The 20,173-nt window shown below is 36.1% G+C and overlaps 2 protein-coding genes across 3 annotated transcripts; both read right to left on the bottom strand.

Moving 5' to 3' along the window:
- Window positions 1–6,970: 6,970 nt before the first annotated feature.
- On the bottom strand, window positions 6,971–8,903 carry LOC115622835. 2 transcript variants are annotated; one of them, XM_030516914.1, is made up of 2 exons: window positions 8,419–8,903; window positions 6,971–8,325 (listed from the first exon to the last, which is right to left on the bottom strand). In XM_030516914.1, the coding sequence occupies exon 2, from the start codon at window positions 7,830–7,832 to the stop codon at window positions 7,581–7,583; it is 252 nt and encodes an 83-aa protein (XP_030372774.1). In that variant the 5' UTR covers window positions 7,833–8,325; window positions 8,419–8,903; the 3' UTR covers window positions 6,971–7,580. The 2 variants fall into 2 exon arrangements, with proteins under 2 accessions (XP_030372774.1, XP_030372775.1); XM_030516915.1 differs by having other exon boundaries at window positions 6,971–8,322.
- A 5,501-nt stretch (window positions 8,904–14,404) lies between these two features.
- On the bottom strand, window positions 14,405–19,620 carry LOC115623067 (GATA zinc finger domain-containing protein 14; the record flags this gene model as incomplete). Its single annotated transcript, XM_030517261.1, is given in 4 exon segments — window positions 14,405–15,322; window positions 15,378–15,500; window positions 19,423–19,492; window positions 19,565–19,620. Coding segments are annotated over 4 exon segments (1,167 nt in total), but the record flags the coding sequence as incomplete, so codon positions are not given.
- Between the last annotated feature and the right edge of the window lie 553 nt (window positions 19,621–20,173).

Here is a 20,173-nt window from a genome sequence, read left to right as displayed (position 1 = left end):
GGTTTGTATTCACAGTCTATGCAATTTACTCTCATCTCTGTGGTTTTTACAACACCCATTGTACGTATTTAGCTACATTTTGCTTTTACTCCAGCAACAACAACAAAAGCAACAACAACTACATAAACAACAATGGCGCTAATGGCAATGGCGTATAATGTATGTAGAGATATAGACAAACAATTTGCAACGCCTGAGATAATTTTGCAACAGAAAAGTTTTGGCAGCCACACTCGTAAATGGCCTAAACAGCCGGCGACCATGAGATGGGTGGGTGGGAACAAGGGCGTTTGCTGGGCGTGGCATTAGCTGTGATCTACGAGGCTCAGTCAGCCAGCGTTGCAATCATCATTTGGCTCACCTTTGGTCTGCTTCTTCACAGCTCTGGCTTTTCCAGGGTTATCCAAATCGGTCAAATGTTGCTGACTGTCTTCAATTAAAAATTTGCAATCTTTAATTTTGGCTATTTTGCCACCTTTCGCAGCATTTTATGAATACGCTAAAGTTTTCAAAAACAACATTTACAAAACGCAATAAAAAATCAAAGCCACAAAAACACACAGACACACACATGCTCAGAAGTGCGAGCTTGTGTGTATGTGTGTGTACGTGCACTTGTAGAGATGTTATTGCATTTATATTGATCGAATTTTCTTTCATTATTAACTTCAGACACTCTAGACCTTTGGGAACTGCTATAAAAAGTTGTAAAAACACTTGGTTGGTTTTTATTTTTTATTTTCATTTTTTTTTTGTGGGCGACTTTCTGGTTACGACATTGGCATTAATTTTCACACTGGATTTTCTTTCGCATTGGCCACCAACACAAGTGCAGTTTTTCCACAATAACATCAATAACAACAACAATGCATTTTTCACTCTTTTCCTCGAAACATTTGTGTGCGTCAAATACACAATAATTTTTATAAGCACAACAACACTACGAGTATGCATATAAATTTTATATAATTTGTCTTTTCACACACACACACACACACACATTCACATAAATATATATATAAATAAATATATATAAATATATGTGGATGGAGACACTTGCAGAGCGTTGCGCACGCGCTCGTCCACATTCACGTCCACGTCCACGTCCGCTCTCTACTTACTTGGCTCGGAGACGCTGCCGTTCACTTGACTGCCCGCTTGCAGACTGAAACTGAAATTGCAGACTGTGTTGGCCAACATTGCTTTGGCATAAAGTGGGTTTCGGTTCGGGCTGGCGAGCTTTTGCTCGCTAATTTGGTCTGGCCGAATGCAAACAGGTTTATTGCCGCTTCGTCGGCTTTGCGCATGCGCGCCGTCTTTCAGCTTCTGTCGCTACTGCTGAGCTGAACTCGGAGCGTGTTGGAGCGAGCTTTTCCACACGCGCCCCAGCGTTACAGATTTTTCCACTGTCAACATTCTGCAATAGGCGATTTTGCTTTTGTTTCTGTATGTTTCTCATTTATTTTTGACTTTGCGCTCTGTGCTCTGTTTTATTTTCTTTATTTTTGTCAACTTTATTTTTTTTATTTCATTTTTTTGTTTGTTTTTAATTTACTGTCATAAGCAGCGCAACAGGTTTACTGATTAAGATATTTTTTGTGGTGCTTTAAAATTATTTATTAAATTTATTGCGAAATATTGAAGGAAAAAACTGCATAATTAAATTATTATGCTGCGAATCTTATTTGGCAATTAGTATTAACTTTTAGTGTTTATAGTAATTGTTGTTTGCCTAGAATATTAGCTAATCTAAGCATAAAATTAACTCAGAGACTAGAATACGTTTTCCAAATTTGAAATTCAATAAGCCCAAAAATCCAAGGCAATCAATTTCTCAGAAGACAACATACAGGTCTCAAATTCGCTAGAAATAGCATATATTTTTTTAAAGCATTTTTTTGTGCGTGTAATGTGATAATTTTTTGGCATTAGAAATGGTCAAGGTTTTGGCAATCGTGATGGAATATCCATTGACGTATTTGCAGCAACGCTTTGTTTTATTTGTCTTCATTGAATTAAATCTAAGCTATTTTAAGGCATCATTAAAAGTGTATTTTTAGTGAAGACAATAAAAAAATTGTTTCTACCAACTTTTGTTGGCATATTTTGGCAGTCAAGGTAGGTACTTTACGAGTACTAAACACAAATTTGTTACAAATACTCGAAAACTATTTGCTCGTAGCCTAAATGATTCCTTGATATACCGTTTTGAGGAACATAGATCGATAATATTCACTGCTGAATAGACTGTAAATATTAATAAACCTGTTGTTATAACAATCTAGCACCAAGGATTATTCCTTGAGAGGGGATACAGGCACATAATTATTTTTAATAATAATTCAATAATAATATTTATGATAATATTTATACGAAGTTCACATTTCTTTCACTGATAGCAATGAGAAGATAAATAGTTTTTTTAAAAAGTAATTTAGGTTAAAAAGTACAGTTCTTATATTTAGTTTATTATATTTGTATACTTTTTAAATATATACAAGTATATATATATAAATAAAATATATTCGTATAGATATAGTCATTAAATGTAAGGCCTAATTCATGATAAAAAGGTTGTGGTTCAAAGATTTTCTCATCATTTGATGTAGTAAATAATGGTTATGAATTTTTTACAATTCAAACAGCTATTATTTCCAGCATGAAATATAGGAAGGTAATCATGATATCATTTCTTATAATTTGTTTTAATAATTTCCTGAACAAGCGTTTAGAGATACTTACATACAAATAGCCACAATCTAATTAGTTTTTAACATGATTTTTTCATTTTCGCAAAGTGTTGCTGTGGGTTGTAAAATTTTATATACATGTGCAACTCTTTTTACTCTTGTTAAGGCATAGCATACAAATCGATAGTTTTTGATTAATGCGCCTATAACTGTATCACTGATCCGTTAATGATTAATCAAAGCGTTTACTGCCCCTGCGCATATTAATCTCTCTATTGTTTTGCTGACCGAAATGACATAATAACAATAGCAAAACAAATTACTCCGACAAACAAACAACATCCAATTCATTTAATGAATCAAAAGTCAACAGCTATGGGCTGAAAATTCAGTGACCACCTAACCGGCGACCGATAACGACAACGTCCGTCATTAGTCACACAGTCGCACATGAGTAAAAACAACAACAACAATAAGAATTGTTGTTGCTGGCATATGGCTGGGCAAAGACAATTGTTAAAGCGGTTCATGAAATATTGCGTATACGCGGCGTGGTGCGCGTCCAATTAAATTTTTATTTGTAGGCATTTCTGGTGGGGCCCATTTTGAATTTGGGCATAACGTAAATGTAGTAACTTAAAAATCGACAGACTGAATGCAAAATAATGATAATCATTTAAAGCAGCTCATAAAGAAATCAATCAACAGCAGTTGCTGCTGAGCTGCTGAGCTGCTGAGCTGAACTCGAACTCAAAGTGTGGTTGTCGATGGTTGTTGTCGTAACTGCGGATTATGGCATATTTAAGTGCCAAACGACTTCAGATTTTGTTTGTGTGAGTAAGTGAATGAAAATTTGTGTGTGTGTGTGTGAGTGGGTTTATTACGTCACAGACACATAAAGTACTCCAATGCACTGCATCTACGTACACAGACAGAGGCGCATGTGAAAGTTGAATTGCTGTGGCTTTGCGAGTCGCCATCAAGTTGGTCGCGCATGCGCCAAATGCTACACTTAACTGTAACTGTTACTGCCGCTCTGTATTCAAATTGGAACAGTGCCAGGCATATATACACACATATCTATGTATGTATACCAATGTCTACATATGTATGTATGTGCTAGTGCTAGTAAGCCATAGAAGCGCCGACACCGCCAGCATGCGGAATTGCAAGTTAGTCTCTTGTTCAGTCGAGTGCCGACTCGTGTTTGTTTATCGCTCGCTGCGTACTCGTATGCCTGCAATCCGTTTTTTTTTTTTTTTGTTTTTACATTGCACTTATCTGTGGAGCTCCGCTAAGCAGCCCGCTGCACTTTTGTGAGAACGGGAGCAACAGGGCATCTGTGTGGGTTTGCTCGTGTGCTCGAGCTCGAACCGGTATTCCACATTAGTTGGGTAGTACGTATACGTGTTGTAACTACTTAACTTGCGACCAGTTAAGATTTCGTTACGCTCGTTTTGCCGCGATGATAAATCGCTGGTTGTACTTTAAGTCGTTTTCGGCCAGCGGCTGCAACAATTTCATGCAGCCATGTGGAAACTGCAATCTGAGGGCTGGCATGATGAGGCAAACGTCTGCCGAACAACTCCACAGCACGATAGGCTTAGCATTTCCTAAATCTACTCCAGATATGATCTTTTCTAGTCCTCTTTGGGCAAAAGTAACAGGCACTTACCTTCAACGAATGTCTAACAACACCGCATGGCGCTGTCTATTTAATTCACGCCTCAGTGCGATGAGATGGCGTGGGAAGATCATTTATCCGCTATTTGCGACTCCTCGAGTTTGTGGTTGCAACTTTTCTGATTAGTATAAGTCAGATATTTCATTAATCACCTTCATATAGTACTTTATTCAAAATTAAATAACTGGCATACAATTTTATTATAACTTCTCTTATATATTTGAGAAAACTTAGTTTGCATATAGTTAAAATATAGCCATTTAAATATGGTATTTCCCCATAATTTTGCACAAAGTTACTGTTTCTGCTTACTAATTTAGTTCAACTTTAATTTTATTCAAATTGTTCATTCATTCACATACAGGCAAAGTTAATTCACTCCGCATTTGTAAATCCTTTTCCAAGCTCTGAAATCTAGCTCTTTATACATCTTTTCATGAAAAATCAATTTTCTGCTTATATTTATTTTTAGCATTAATAGCAACTTACTGATTTTTTTCTACTTTCATTTTATTCGAATTGTTTATTCATTCAAATACAGGCAAAGTTAATTCACTCCGCATTTGTAAATCCGCATTTGTAAATCCTTTTCCAAGTTCTGAAATCTAGCTCTTTACATACATCCCTCCATGAAAAATCAATTTTCTGCTTATATTTATTTTTAGCATTAATAGCAACTTACTGATTTGTTTCTACTTTCATTTTATTCGAATTCTTCATTCACTCAAATACAGGCAAAGTTAATTCAATCCGCATTTGTAAATCCGCATTTGTAAATCCCTTTCCAAGTTCTGAAATCTAGCTCTTTAGATACATCCCTCCATGAAAAATCAGTGTTCTGCTTATATTTATTTTTAGCATTAATAGCAACTTACTGATTTGTTTCTACTTTCATTTTATTCGAATTGTTCATTCATTCAAATACAGGCAAAGTTAATTCGCTCCGCATTTGTAGGTCCGCATTTGTAAATCCTTTTCCAAGTTCTGAAATCTAGGTCTTTACATACTACATCCTTTCCTTTCGTGTTATGCTTATATTTATTTAAACCATTTTTTATAATTTATAATAATTTAGAACATAATTAAAAAGTTACTACATCTGTGCAGAGTTTGTTATCATTTTAATGGCCAGCAATGGTGAGCAATCGTTACCCGAAAAAGCAAATCAGAATTTTGTTTTCAAATCATAGTGGTTAACAAAATGCAAAATCCATTGTTATCCATAAATAAGTAGCAATCATTTGTTTAACGCCAACGCCTGCAACTCACAAGTTCTCACAATGTCTTATAGTATATAGCTTTATAGCTTGGTTGTGTTTTTCTTGTGGTGCTGCAAAAACAATTGCCCCAATTCCGTTGCATAATGATTTTTGAAATCGCTTCAACGGGCTGTGCACACACCCTGTCAAGCGGTTTGAGTCATTTTCAAATAATTTGTGAACCGTTAAAACGTGAAAGAACAAAACGTATACAAAATGTGTTAACTTGGCTTAAAGTTGAAGCCCCCAGCGTTTTGTCGCCGCAACTGCCATTACTGTAGTCGTCGCTTTTTAATGTCTCAGGGGTGTTTGTTGTGTATTGTCCAGTGATTTGCATTTGTGTGTGTGTGTGTGTGTGTGTGTGTGTGTGTGTGTTGGGCGTGTGCTGCTCGTTCAATTCCAAAAGCAGTTCAACTTGTTTTTATATGTTTTGCCGTTTTGTTTTTATTTTCTGATACTTTATGCCAGTAATTACATTAAAAGAATGTTTTTGCTGCCTGATTTGAACTGGTTGAGGTTTACATTCTCTTCAGGCCTTGGTGGCTGGCAAGTGCCAACAACTGCTGCAATTCCGCAACTGTTTCTGTTCGCTTTGCGAAAGGAATAATTCAATTGATTTGGAGCCGATTTTCAAGCGTTAAATCGACCTTGTGTAGATATAGTACATATAATTATGTGCAGGGCATACATGTCCAAACAAAGCCACAAATGTTACCAACCTAAAAGCACACTGTAGAAAATTTGGGAGACACATACATTCTGCAAATAATGAAAATGAAGAAGATGCCAACATTTTTTATTGTAATTTGTTTTTATTTATTAAAATGTTCCGTTTTTAATTTAAAAAACTTAAAAAAATAGTAAACGGCCTTTTTTTATGTTCTTATAAAATAGAATCGTTTTATTTAATCAATTTAAAAAATATTTTTAAAATTATCAACTGTACAGATGTGACCCACAAGAAATGTTTACTTATAGGCAGAGCCTGTGGTTTTTATACCTTGTACCCGTAGGGTAAAAAGGGTATACAAGGTTTGTGCAAAGTAAAGTATATATATTCTGAATCAGCATGTCGACAGAAATCGATCTAGACATGTCCGTCCGTCCGTCCGTCTGTCCGTCTGGATGAACGCAAGGATCTCAGAAACTATAAAAGCTAGAATAACCAAAGTTGGCATCCAGGTTCTCCTAGGTCCGAGAAAGGACGAGTTTATATTTTTTTTCTAATTTTCCCCCCTTTCCCCGCTACAGAATTTCGTCAATAGCGTCCACAAGTGCACACATAATTAATAAATAATTATCTACTCTTGTTTAAAATTTTATTCAATTCGGTCAATTCTAAGAAAAGTTATTAGAGATACAAATTCTCTCCAGTGCAACCCCCCCTTTCTCGACTGTAGCGTTCTCTCTTGTTGTATTATAAAAACACATATATTTTTGTGTGTATTGATCCAAAAATATGTGTTATTGCTAAATATTATTAGTGTGTGATTACATCAGGAGCATCAGCAGTTTCTTGATGGGGTAATTTTTCATTTGTGGTTCTACTGTTTTATGGTCCCGATTATCGGTTCTATTATATAAACATTTCAATAGCTATCAGCAGCTCACATCATGTGCCATGGATCTTGCACTGCACAAAACCACTTTGTAAACAGATCACTTGGCCTGAATTGAAATCAAAAAGTCTTATCAGAATATTGAGAAATAATAGCAACTTTGAGGAGAATATTTCAACATTAATGGGTTTAATTTTCCTTAACATCGTCTCATATAGTATTTTCAAGCCCAAGCTATTAATCTCTAGTGACTTGGGAGCGACGTTTATAAATTAGTGAATGAATTATGTTAGTCTTCTTAGCCTTATTTACATAAATATTCATTAATTATGTAATCGACAACAATCGAATCTTGATCAAACTACTTTTTTTTTCGGCGCAAAGAGATTTAGGCAATTAAAAAGTTCAATATGAATCGATACACCTTGTTCAGTGTACTGTTCGCGGCTGGCCGCTCCGCACCTCTGGCCTCAGCCGCGACGGCGGCATCCAGCTGAGCCTCAAGCTCGGCTCCATAGCGGAGAACATACCATTCGGCCACAAAGTAAATGACCAGCGTGATGAATGCGAACTTGAGGTAGATTTTGAAAATGTCAAAGATATTGACACACACCTGACTCAGCAAGTCCAGCAAGTGCATGTTGTTATTGTTGTTGTTGTTGTTGTTGTGCCTGTCTGCCGCCTGGTCACACGTTGCGTATACGTAATGCCGAGTTCACTTGAGTTTGTGAAGTTGAGGTTCAATTTCTGGTGTCGGGGCATGCGTTGGAGTTGGAGTTGAAGTTTGAGTTTTTATGCAAATTGGCGAATGTCGGTAGCCAAGTAGCCGAGTCGAGCGCGCACACACAAATTGCTTTCAAATGCAAACAAATGAATGTTGTTTGAATCATCTGCTATTACTGTTGTTGTTGTTGTTGTTGTTATGTTTCGGCTTCGTTTGACGCTCCTCAATCGTTGACTGTTGGTGCTGCTGCCGCTGCTGCTTTGCTCACTTGTCAATGCGCGACGATTGCGATTTTTCAAAATGAGGTCGTCGTCGTGGTCGTCGCCGTCGTTTGTTGATTGTCGGTCTCACCTCACAACGCGTGTGGCTTATGCAATGCACTATGCGGCAGCTCTTGTTGTTGTTGCTGCTGTTGTAGTTTTTGTGTATTGATTTTTCAATAGCGTATTAGTATTTAGTGACGAAGATGCACATTTCGCTTTCGCGCCTGTCAGATACCCACCAAGTTACCGTGCTGCTAATGTCATCGTCATCACCAGTCTTTGTTACTAATATTGTCGTTGTTGGTGTTGTTACAGCTGTTGCTGCTGCTGCTGCAGCTGTTGTTGTTGCTGTTGCTGTTGTTGTTATTGGTGTCGTGAAGTGTAACTCATTTGCATATTATAGTGTTGATGATTTCCAGTTTTTGGCCTTTTGACTGCAGCGCCTTTTATTTTATTTATTTGTTTTCTGTTTGTTGTACAATGATGTCGGCTTTTGACAATGCTCCTTCATGTGTGTGAGCGCTGATGCTGTTGTGGTTGTTGTTGTTGTTGTACTTTTAGTTGTTGCCTCTGCGTTCGGTTTCAATATCGATATCTCTCACGTTGTCATTTGATCATTATGCGCGCACCTTAATTATGTTAATTTGCCGTGCGTTGTCGAATTTGTTTACATGCTGCGATCGCTTTTTGTTTTTGTTCTTCTCACTGTTGTTGCTTTTTTCTAATCAGCATCGCCGTGCACCGTTTTATTGTAAAAAGTATTTAAATTACTTTTATTACTGTGAGCTGTAAAAATGTAAAAACTGAAAAAACACACATATTTAGCAAAAAAAAAGTTAAATAGTGTTTTAAATTTGATTTTAAATTAATTTTTAATGGGCTCGCAACGAATTTATAATCTGAAATTTTTGGAATTTCATTTGAATGGGAAAGGGGCTGGGCTGTAAATAATAATAATATTTTAATGAATAGGCAAATTGGATTGGCAAATGGAATTTGGAGAGCTTAATTAGAGGAGTAGGCGGTTCCGATTGGGCTGAAGATTATAGGCTATACATGGATTTTGCCGTTTAATGAATAGCTAATAATTAAAATGGAAGACAAACTCCTTCATTTTACAAATACATTCTAAGCATTCAATGCGCGCTAAGATGGGTTAATAGCTGTATTATACTTTTGATTTTTTTTCTTATAATTTATTTGCAATCAGCCAGTATAGATTATAACAAAAAATAAAAGTATATACACGCGTAAAGATTTTTAATTTAAAAGAGTGGTAAAAAAAAGTACAATAAACATTTAATCAAATAAAATATGTGTTCATTATACTGAAAAATCCACGATAAATTCGTAATTTATTTCTCAAATTTTATACGAGAATAAAATATTTGATCGAAAAATGATCCCATATTAGAAAAAGTTTCTTTTCAGGGCAAAATTAAGTTGATTTTAAAAATTGGCATTTGAAAACTTGCTACTCTAAATGATTCTTTATTTGTTCAATACTATGTAGGATATTAATTCCAGTGAAGAAAAATCATCATTGTAAGACTTATTAAATTTGTTTACTCTGGACAAAAAGCATTCTGTTGTAAGTATGTGATTTATTTAGGGGACTTGTGGCCTTGTAATCTGTTTCTTTGTATTGACAGTGCTGTTTGTCATCTGAAGGCAAGGCCATGGTCAGTAAACTGAGATGAACAACTGCACTTAAAAGCCCCACCCATGTCAATGATTTGAAAATACAAAGAAAAGATGGCAGCCTCTTTAACGACTAACTCAAAAAAAAAAAAAAAAAAAAAACTTGCATCTCCACATGTTAAATACACTTGACAATCGCTTAACGAAATCTACTTAACCTTACGATTTGTATGTGCTCGGAACTGAGTTGATAATCGCAGCAATTACTTTAAGCACACAAATCAACGTCAACATGGACGGACACTCGGTCTCTTCGAACTCTTTGGTCTCCTCGAAGCTTTGGCTCTACGGCAATAAGACTCTCTGCTGGTGCGTGTGCGCAGTTTCAAGACATGCCAAATAAAAAGCCAAACAAAATATATAACATTAATTTTAAATGCACGAAAAAGGCGATGGTAAATGCAAAAACCAGTCGCACAATATGAAGTGGATTGCCTTCGCTGGTCGCCGACTGGGGGCTGGACATGGATGATGAGCTGAGATGCGTGAGTCTGTTTCTTCCTGCGCGGCGAGTGCCGTGAAAAATGTAAATGTTGAAGTTGAATTGTCGCATAAAATGAGCAGAAAAATACACAACAATTCAGGTACCATCCATCCATACACTGCCACACAAAGAAGGCCAGACACTGGCAGACGCGACAGCAACGCCAACTCAAATAGCAAGTTGAAAAGCCCCGTAAACTAGACGGACGCATCCAATCCTCTAGCACAGGCAACTTCAGAGGCAACGGCAACGCCAGAGACTACAACAACAACAATACCAACAATGACGACAAGTGACAAGCTACGCAGCGTTCGGGCAAATAAACCAGAAGATTTCGAAGAAACCGAGAAGATGCTTCAAGTGGATAGTTATGCGTACACACACTAGATGACGAAAGTAAATGGAACCCCTCTAGAACCAACAAATATTTAGGTACAGGGCATAAAAAGAAAGACTTTTTGCAGAAGGAAACTAATTATTTGAAATGTTTAATGATGTAATCAAAACTTAAATAGTAAATCTTAGATTTCTAATCTTGAAGTTTTTATTTCTTCAAAATCATACAAATTTTAACTTGGATACAGGCTGTTTGGTCAAATGATTAAACAATTTTTACATTTATTTTTTGTAAATTTTAAATGCTAAGCCCGTACCAAGCATGTTTTGCTTGATTTTAAGGTCTGGCCAAAAAAATACCCAACTTCCTGTGCATATTAGTTTGGTTGTTATAGTTAAGGAAAGGGCTTATGAATGTGCATACAAATTGGGTTTTTGTGCTTCTTGGACTATGTTTAGCTGTGACTTTTATGCTTTCTAAGACACTGGTAAAGTTTATACTCTTTAGGATGAACCAAACAAACATCCATCGAATTCCAAATACACCTTTAACATGCGGGCGTCGAGTACAATGAAGCAATGTTTCTGTTGCTATAATATTAATTTGTTGCTAGTCACTGCTTGTCAACATATTTTTATTATCTACTGTATGCATATATTTAGGTATGTATTTTATGTTCGTTGCCTACTGTACCGGTTTTTAAACTACACCTTGAAGACCTTCTGACATTTTCTTCACGTTAAGCAAAAAAGTACAAAAAAATATAAAAATAAATGTAAAAAAATACAGTTGCGCTTAAAATGGAAATTGCATGTTAAAAGCAATTATATTTTTTCTTAATTTATTAAGAGTCCAATTTCAACATTTTGTTTCGGTCAACTTCAACCTTAAATTAATAAAATCATTTGGTATATGCGGACAGCTTTGGCATCTGCATAAAATTCGCGTCACATTGTAAATTATTTACTTGCATATTAATTAATGCGGCCGATCGCATGAAAATTCAAGATATAAACCGTAACAATAAAATTTAAAAAAAATAAAGAAACATCGCTTACATAATGCAAATGACCCAGTTGTTGTTGTTGTTGCTGTTGCTGTTCGCAATAACCCCTTAATATGTGGGTGATCAGTGAATGAACGACGACAACAAGAAATTGACCAAAGCAAACGTTGCTGAGGCGGTTTTTACTTTAAACCCAAGAGTATTGGCACTTTAGTCTGAGTTTTGTAACACATCAAAGACATAATGTCATAGATATACATATGTAGTCTATATAATAAATATATATGTAAAATATTCATAAGTATATATATTTTATAGAAATATAATAAGAATGAAGAGGAGAGAGATAATTGCTGATAGAAGATAGTTAAACCTAAGACATTTTCTTACAATAAAATACTATATATAAGTCAGGGATAAATCGACTCAAAAAAGGCAGTACAACAAATAACATTTCTTGGGTTATGTTTATAATTTTAAAAAATAATTCTCATAAACATACATAACAATAAATATCTAATATTGTGGATATAAACTTCTCTCAAAAAGTTATGTAAGAGTATAGCTGCTTCGTTTTGGGCTTAGCCCATTAGTAATCTCCACTGGTATGCACAAATATACATACATACATAGGAATAGTTATATACATAGTACGTGTAGATACCCGTGCATATGTGAGTATGATTATCATCAACGGTATTTTGTTAAGGGCCATACTGGCCAGTTGGCCAGCAGTTGCTGACACGCATTTAGACGCGCTAATTGTACAAATTGTGTCACTTGGCTAGGGTAATGACGAAAATTGAAATTGACTTTTAATTAAGTTGCTACGAGCCGTAAAACCGGTACCTAAATGTTGCCCAGGCAAATGTTTCGCTTAGTTTTGTGTTTCCGCAGTCATTTGGGTTCGTTGAGCAATCCATATACGACATGTAGAGTGTTTTGGGTTTTTTTTTTTTGTGTTTGTGGGTGTAGACTTAATGAGAAAAACATTTGGAGCAGTTTAAATGCTTACTGAAACTGAAATTAATGGGCCAAGGCATAAATCAAAGCTAGGTGCTTATATCACTTAACAGTTGGAAATAAAGCGATTCAAATTTTAATTCAAATTAGTGAGGAAATAGTCAACATTGTGTATGGATGAATGTCTTCTTAAATAATTTAAGTGGATAAATGAGAAGCTCAAAAATCAACTGAAGGCAACAAATCATCCAACCTTTAGGGTATTCAGCATTTTATCTCACGAATATAATTTAAAATAAATATTTGTGCTCCAATTTAATTTGCATGTATATTTCTTATGCATAAAAGTTGCTGTGGACTTGCCACGTTTTTCATAATTTCAGATTTCAATCAACTGCATTGTCCCAAACATTTAATAGTTTCAGCCAAAAGCGCTCTAGACAACTATAAAAATAGAAATATAATGAATACTCACCGCATTGAGAATTATTAAGATTTATTTCCTTGTATTATGAAGTAAACAATAAAACACGATAAAAACAAACTGAGTTTGACAACTGGAAAGACACCTTCCAATGAAAAGCTTTTTGTTAGCCACCTGATCAACAGCTGATCTTAAAGCAGAGCTTTAAATGCAAATACGCTAACTCGGTTGTGCTTTTAATGCCTCGTGCGTAAAAGAGATGAATAGTGTGTTTGTTGATGCCAGACAAGGACAGCTGAAAGCTTTGCTCTTGTCAATAAGCTTACAAGCTTAAGTCGTTCAGATTAAATTCGATTTATTATTGAGGATCTTTAAACAAATCAAACTGGACCTCCGAAGAGGAGAATACTTTTTCTTTCGAAGAAAAACAATAAAATATCTGACTATATTTGTCATTGGACTGTCGGACTGGTCTTTCCACACCTATGTCCCATTTATTAATTTCCTACTTATTTTTGGGGACCATTTGTATTTTTATTAGAAAACGTAAGCATTATTTAGGATTATCTTTGAATGCTTGTCGGTGAATCTCCAATAAATTATTTAAATTTCTTCGTCCAAATTATTTGTATTGGATGTCTAAGTTATCAGTTATTCCGGGGTGGCCCTAAAGTGACGCTTTTTTTTGCATGGAAAATCCATCCAATTAATGGACTTGTGTTTATAAATTAGCTATTCGTTTCATTTTATTATAAATATGTTTTTCAGACTGAGGAATATATATATTAATATACACTATATGGAGTAATAAAATGCTATTGGCTTGCATAAAAATAGCAAAAGCACTGCCTTACCGATAGTTATACGTGCGAAAGTTCGTTGCTGTGCCTAAAAGTAGGCTGCATATAAACGAAAACAAATTACAATTTTAATATTTTTTTTAATATTTTAATTTTTATTACATCACGAGCAAAATTAATGTTGAAGGTACATTTGAAATGGTGTGGGTATGCATATAATATAATGAAAAGTGATTTTTGTTTGTGTGTAACATTTTGTAAAGTATTTACAATGGAAGAAGCTTTGGGAAACATGTTAATTTGAGGACGAATGAGTGCAGTTGAATGAAAATACAATACAAAGTGGCGCCAATTTAAAGAGGGAATGATGATTTTGTACAACATCACCAACAAACAGTAGTGAATTAGTATAAAAAGGTGGTATAACCTTATTATTAATGGAGGTTGTTCATGCATTCACAACAACTACAAAGCTATAACATTGATTCTCTGATTGAATCTCCACGAGCTTTACTCAATGGCCTCAATTATTTCATATTCTTCGTCTAAAGAATGATCATAATCGATGTTATATTTATTCTTGATTTTACTCTTGTAATCCTTGAGCTCGTCATCGTTCTCGAACTTATTGGCATTATGACGTTGTCCGCCACGCTTGCTGTTGTAGCTGTTGTTACGCTGATTGTTGATTGAGGTGCGATTTCTATGCCTATTATTGTTGCCTACACTATTTGGATGCTGGGCTATGCTAAAGCGAGAATTAGTGCTATTATTTCTATTACTATTTCTACTACTATTCTGTTGCTTATAGGTTCTACTGCTATTTCCTCTATGTTGGTATTCACTATTTTTACTAGAACTATGGTGTTGTTGTTGTTGTTGCTGCTGCTGCTGTGATGATGAGTATGACGATTGAGAGTTGTGCTGATTGGAATTGTTGCTGTTATTCTTGTTGAATCGCATATTGCCTCTAAAACTATTTTTGGTCATTTGATTGTAGTTGTGTGTGCTGTGTATTGTGCCATCGCCCTTCGCTATTTGCTGTGACTGCAACTTGTTGTTGTTGTTACTATCTAAGCTATTGTTGTTTCTATAGTTGCTGCTGTTGCTGCTCTTTTGTGCCAGAAATTGTCGCTGTCTGCCGCCTCTTTGTCTAATCTTCGCATTCATGTTCTCAGTTGCTGTTGTTGCTGTTTTAGTCCCAATCTTATACTCATCATCAGCCTTATATCATACATCGCTTTGCTGCTGTTGCTGGTTGCGTTCGGGAATGCGATACAATTCGTCATTGTTCTGATAAAGCTGCTCGGAACTCTCGCAGTTAACATTGGACCACCAATCGCAGACTCGAACAGCCTGATTGAAGACCGTGCCATTGGGACAGAGGAAGGAGTATTGATGTCCAGAGTGCAGACACCAGTGCCAGACCTAAGCGAACAGAGAAATGTAAGCTGTTCTTTTCATTGTGAACAAACTCACTTACCTGACAACGCGTCTCTGTGTCTGCATAATAGCCTGGCTGACGTCCTTGGCAGTTAAAGGAGAGACCCTTCGGTACTGTTTCATAGGCGGGATAGTCCTCGCCCGCTGTGTAACCATCAATTTGCTATGAAAAAAAGAATTGCAAAAATACAATCTTAGAATAAATTACTTGTATGGGAGAGTGTGTGAATTATCTCAGCTCAGTTTTGTGTGTGTCGCGACCTTCATTGAATTGCCCAAGCGACCCCAAAAGTTATGCACATTAGAATCATGCCAAAAGCCTCAAAGTACAAACAACAGATTGCACACAAAATTGTGTCTAAACAATAACAAATAACAGAGAGACAATTGCTCAACACACAAACATAATAGGAGTACATGCTATATAGATAGATGTGAAAACCAAAATTCATTTAAAATGCAAATTCATAAACCGAAAAATCTGTCGAAAATGCGGCGGCCCCAACAAAAGAATCAGTGAGTGTTGAAAATGTGCACTTGCAGTACATTAAGTTGTAAATGAGTGTACATATGTGTGTGTGTGTGTGTGTGTGTGAGTGTGTGGGTGTGTGTGACAATTAGAATACAAACAACTGTCAATCTCATGCGTATGAAACCATGAAAAGCAGCCTAAAAGCAAACCAACAACAGCAACAAAGCGTGGCAAAGGCAACGTCAGTCATCATCATCGTCATCATCATCCTCCGCCTCCACTCACCCATAAATCCCCTTTTTGACAGTGTGCCATTTGCCATGCTTTATTCTTTTGTTTTGTTTGTTTATGCCATCGCCATCATCATCATCATCACCATCATCACGATCGTCATCATCATCATCATCTTGCTGATCACGGCTATCATCTGCATAATCAGCATAAACAACATCATTCCCGCAGCTCTTGGCTTTCCTCTTGGCTTTGTGCAATGTGCAGCATGTTGCACGTCGTGCTATATCCAACTATCTTGATCTTGCTTCAATTTCAATCTATATACAATTTTTGCTGTTGTTATTGTTGTTGTTATTTGTTGCCCTTTTTTTTAATAACTGCGTTGCGCTTCAATAAATTTTACTGCCTGCCTGCGTTGCGTGTGGCAAAAATCTCATTCGCCGCACTCCCATGAATATTTACAAGTGTGTGTCATTCGCACTCCCATGAATATTTACAAGTGTGTGTGTGTGTCTTGTCAGTGTACTATACTATATACGATATGTGGTCCATTATGGTTGTCAGATAATGCTCTTAAAATGTGACAGTTAACTAATTAAGTTTTTAATTGTTTTGTGGCTTACGAGTATTTCTGCATTTCTGTTTTCAGGGAAGTTGTGTAAGACAGAGCCTTGGACTGTTTGGAAATAATTGAACAGAGAACTGGTTTCTAAATAGTGCTGATAATATTTATGGGTGAGTAATTACTCCTTAAAAATATATAGCTTCTACAGTCTAATGCGCAGACAAATATTGTATCAGAATGGAATGTTCCCATTTATCAGTTATAAATGATTTTGTATTACTACGCGTACGTACATGGAATATTTAAACCGATATAATAGTTACATTTAAAAAAGTCATAAATAGAATTAAATTTAGCATTTCATTTTATTCATTAGTTTCTGATACGAAGCCATTTAATTCATAAGGTTCTTAAGCTGATTGATCGTTTAGCTTTCAGTTCATTAGTTTTCTTGTTTGTTTGTTCAAATATGCAAAGTTAATTAGCTAAAGAATTTGTAACAAATTATTAATGGTAAAAGGCTTCTAAAAGATTAAAATGTTCTACCCTTTGGATACCCTGTTAACTAGCCTTAATTTATTTTAAATACTTGTAAATTAACTTATTGTGAATTATAATTAAAGCATGGGTTGGATTCAATTGTTTTGCATGCAAATAGGTAAAGAAATAAAACAGGTCGTAAGTAAATAAATTATTGTTAGGTTTTCCTTCAAATATATAAAAGACTTCTTCTGAAGAGGATATCAAAGTCTCAGTTAACCGGTATACGTTTACAGTCAACACACTACGGACTACTAACTCAGACCAAGAACCTGCCTTAATATGAAACTATGAAGAAACGGGTATAAATAAATAATTTGTATTCTTGTTTTATAACTTTCTGTTGAATTTCTCCTGAAGACCTAATTCGTCTAGTCCCACAAATATCGTAGAAATATTGCCTCAGATCTTGAGTTAGAGAAACGTTTGCTATTCATATCTGCAACAAAATAATTGCTCTTACAAATCTGGCTTATGTATGTTTAATAATTATTTTGAACAATTCTAATCAATTGCTTAGAATGAAGCAAGAAGAGATAGGCAAATATTTTCAATACAATATAAAAATTCCTTGATTTATAAAAAAATTGCCTTGCTGACCTTTCTATCAAATTTATATTTTTTAATATATATGTAGTTGTATTATTTTGTTAGTCGCGACGTCTTATTTTGTTACCGAACTATTTTATTTTATTTTAATACGACATTTTCTGTTGCTAATGAGCTTTGCAGTTTATTTTCTTCTAACCACCACGGGCTAACTAAATTATAAGACTAGCTCCTGAATTCTTTTTATACTTGTCCATAATCGTCCCCTGCCTTAAGCATTTTTATTATACTATAAAGACTATTTTATTGCAATTTTCATGCTTATAACTTAAATGTAGTTTTAGCATTTGCAACTGTAAGACAACAACAAGATTGAAAGCTCCGCCCAGTGCCTGGGCACCTGAACCCTCGTTGAACCTTTAGCAGTTGCCTCTTCTGCTGCTCATGGTGATGATGAAGATGATGTAGATGATGATGATGATCCATCACCATGGTGATGGAGCTGTGCAATGTTTTGCTCTACAAACCGAGCGGCACATTTTCCGCAACAAATTTCGCTATTTATTCGTAAATACCATTTGCTGTGGACTCTGCCCCACTGCCTGACTAAAAGGCAACGCTTAGTGGGCAATTTTCCTTTCTTTTAGTTTTCTTTTATGGTCATTGGAATTGCCATTGTTGTTATTGTTTTGCAGCACAAACATAGGGCACCAAGGCTAATTGATAAAAAAAATACCGAAATAAAAATAAAAATGAAAACGAAGCAGACGCAGGAAAAATAAAAAGCAAACGGTGACGACACCTTCGGCCTGATCGAAATGGTTTTTATTTTGGATGTGTTCGTAGTGTTGCAGACGTGAGAAGATGTCTAACACTTCGCAGACAGACCGTCGTCGTCGTCGTCTACCTCTTTGTTGTTGTTGTTGTTGGTATTGTTGTTGGCATCGCCTGCACTTGCAAAATCGCCGCTTGCCATGGCAGAAGAAAAAAGTGCAGTTTTGGTCTATTTTTGTGGCAACAATTGCAGCCATTGGGCTATTGTTGTTGCTGTTGTTGCTGCTGCTGCCACTGACGCGACTATGGCTGCAACTTTGCGTGGGAGCCTCTTGTTTGCTTTTGTTTAAGGTTGTTGCTGTTGTTGTAGATCGCTATCAAACAAGAGACAAATGGTGTGCGCAATCTTTTACTTTGAATAAGTGTAGAAATTATCTAAGATGACACTTTTTGTGGGCTTTGCTGGTCATGTTGCTCATGATATGGCCAATTGTTGTTGCTCTGCCGATTCACACATGCAACGACCGAATGAAGTCGTCAAATATTTGTCTGTCTTCTCTTGTTCAAGTTCTGGCAATTCAATTAATGAGTTATGCAATATTTAATAAATCTTTTATTGCATACCCGCATGTACTCCCATAGCTAACCAATTCCCAGGCTCGTAAACATTTATGAGCGTAATGAAAACATCAAATCGGTACGATAAAAGCCAGATAATTGACAAAAAGGCAATAAATAGACAAATCGACAACAAATGGCAGCAGACGTCGCGATCTCTTTGCAAAGGGACGGCCAACAACAGTATGAAAAAAAAAGAAAAAATCCCCGAAAAAATCACAAGCCAAGACCCAAATAAGTAGTTACAAGTTTTCTTCGTGTTTTGTTGCCACCCCGCGGCAAATGTGGCGCCCATCGAACCCACCATTCACCCGATCCGACGGCTCAACTCACCCCATTGACACAGTTCCCTGCCAGCAGCAGACCAAACACGACGACGACGGCACAAGCTGCGGCCATGAGGGGGAAGCGCGGCGGGGGCAGAGCTTGTGGCAGATGAAGATGCTGCTGCTGCGGCTGCTTCTGCTGTTGCTGTTGTTGTTGTTGTTGTTGCTGCTGCTGCTGTAGTGATTTGTTCGCTCTTGTTGTTGGAGCTGCTGCCATGATGTCTGTGAGTTTTGTTGTTGTTTCTGTTGTTGTTGTATGTAAGTAGCACAACACGCGGCGTATACGTAATTTAAATGTGATTTTTCGGTTATTGTTGCTGCTGCTGCTGTTGTTGTTGTTTTCCTTTCGTTTACTATCTAAAACACAAAATCGAAAGACTGCAGATTTTATTTATTTTGTTTGTATTTTGTTGTTGCTTTTTAGAAAGGACGCTTCAATTGGAAAATTGTTTGTTGTGGGTACGAAAAATATAAAAAATCTCGTCTGCAGAAGCTCTGCTGACTATGACGTCTCGCATGTAATTAGATTTTATATTTTTATTATTTTGCTAAACTGCGCATAGTTGGCCATGTTATTGCAACCACAAATGGTAATGGGCGATTGTTGTTGTTGCTGTTGTTGTTTTTGTTGCTGATTCTGCGGCTGCTGCTGCCACTTGGCAGCTGAGAGACATTCACTTCTTGACAATGAGGGAACTCAAATTTTATATATATAGTACATACTATTTCTCGAGGATTTCTGTCGACGTTTAATGCTT

The sequence above is a fragment of the Scaptodrosophila lebanonensis genome, unplaced genomic scaffold (genome assembly GCF_003285725.1).
Source record: "Scaptodrosophila lebanonensis strain 11010-0011.00,11010-0021.00 unplaced genomic scaffold, SlebRS2 tig00000043-arrow-pilon, whole genome shotgun sequence".
NCBI classification, from domain to species: domain Eukaryota; kingdom Metazoa; phylum Arthropoda; class Insecta; order Diptera; family Drosophilidae; genus Scaptodrosophila; species Scaptodrosophila lebanonensis.
The sequence above is the reverse complement of the archived record's forward strand: the minus strand, read 5'-3'. Positions and strand labels throughout refer to the sequence as shown.

Excerpts from the sequence above, each read along its gene's own strand:
- LOC115622835 (XM_030516914.1), bottom strand. The coding sequence starts at position 7,832 with ATGCACTTGCTGGACTTGCTGAGTCAGGTGTGTGTCAATATCTTTGAC.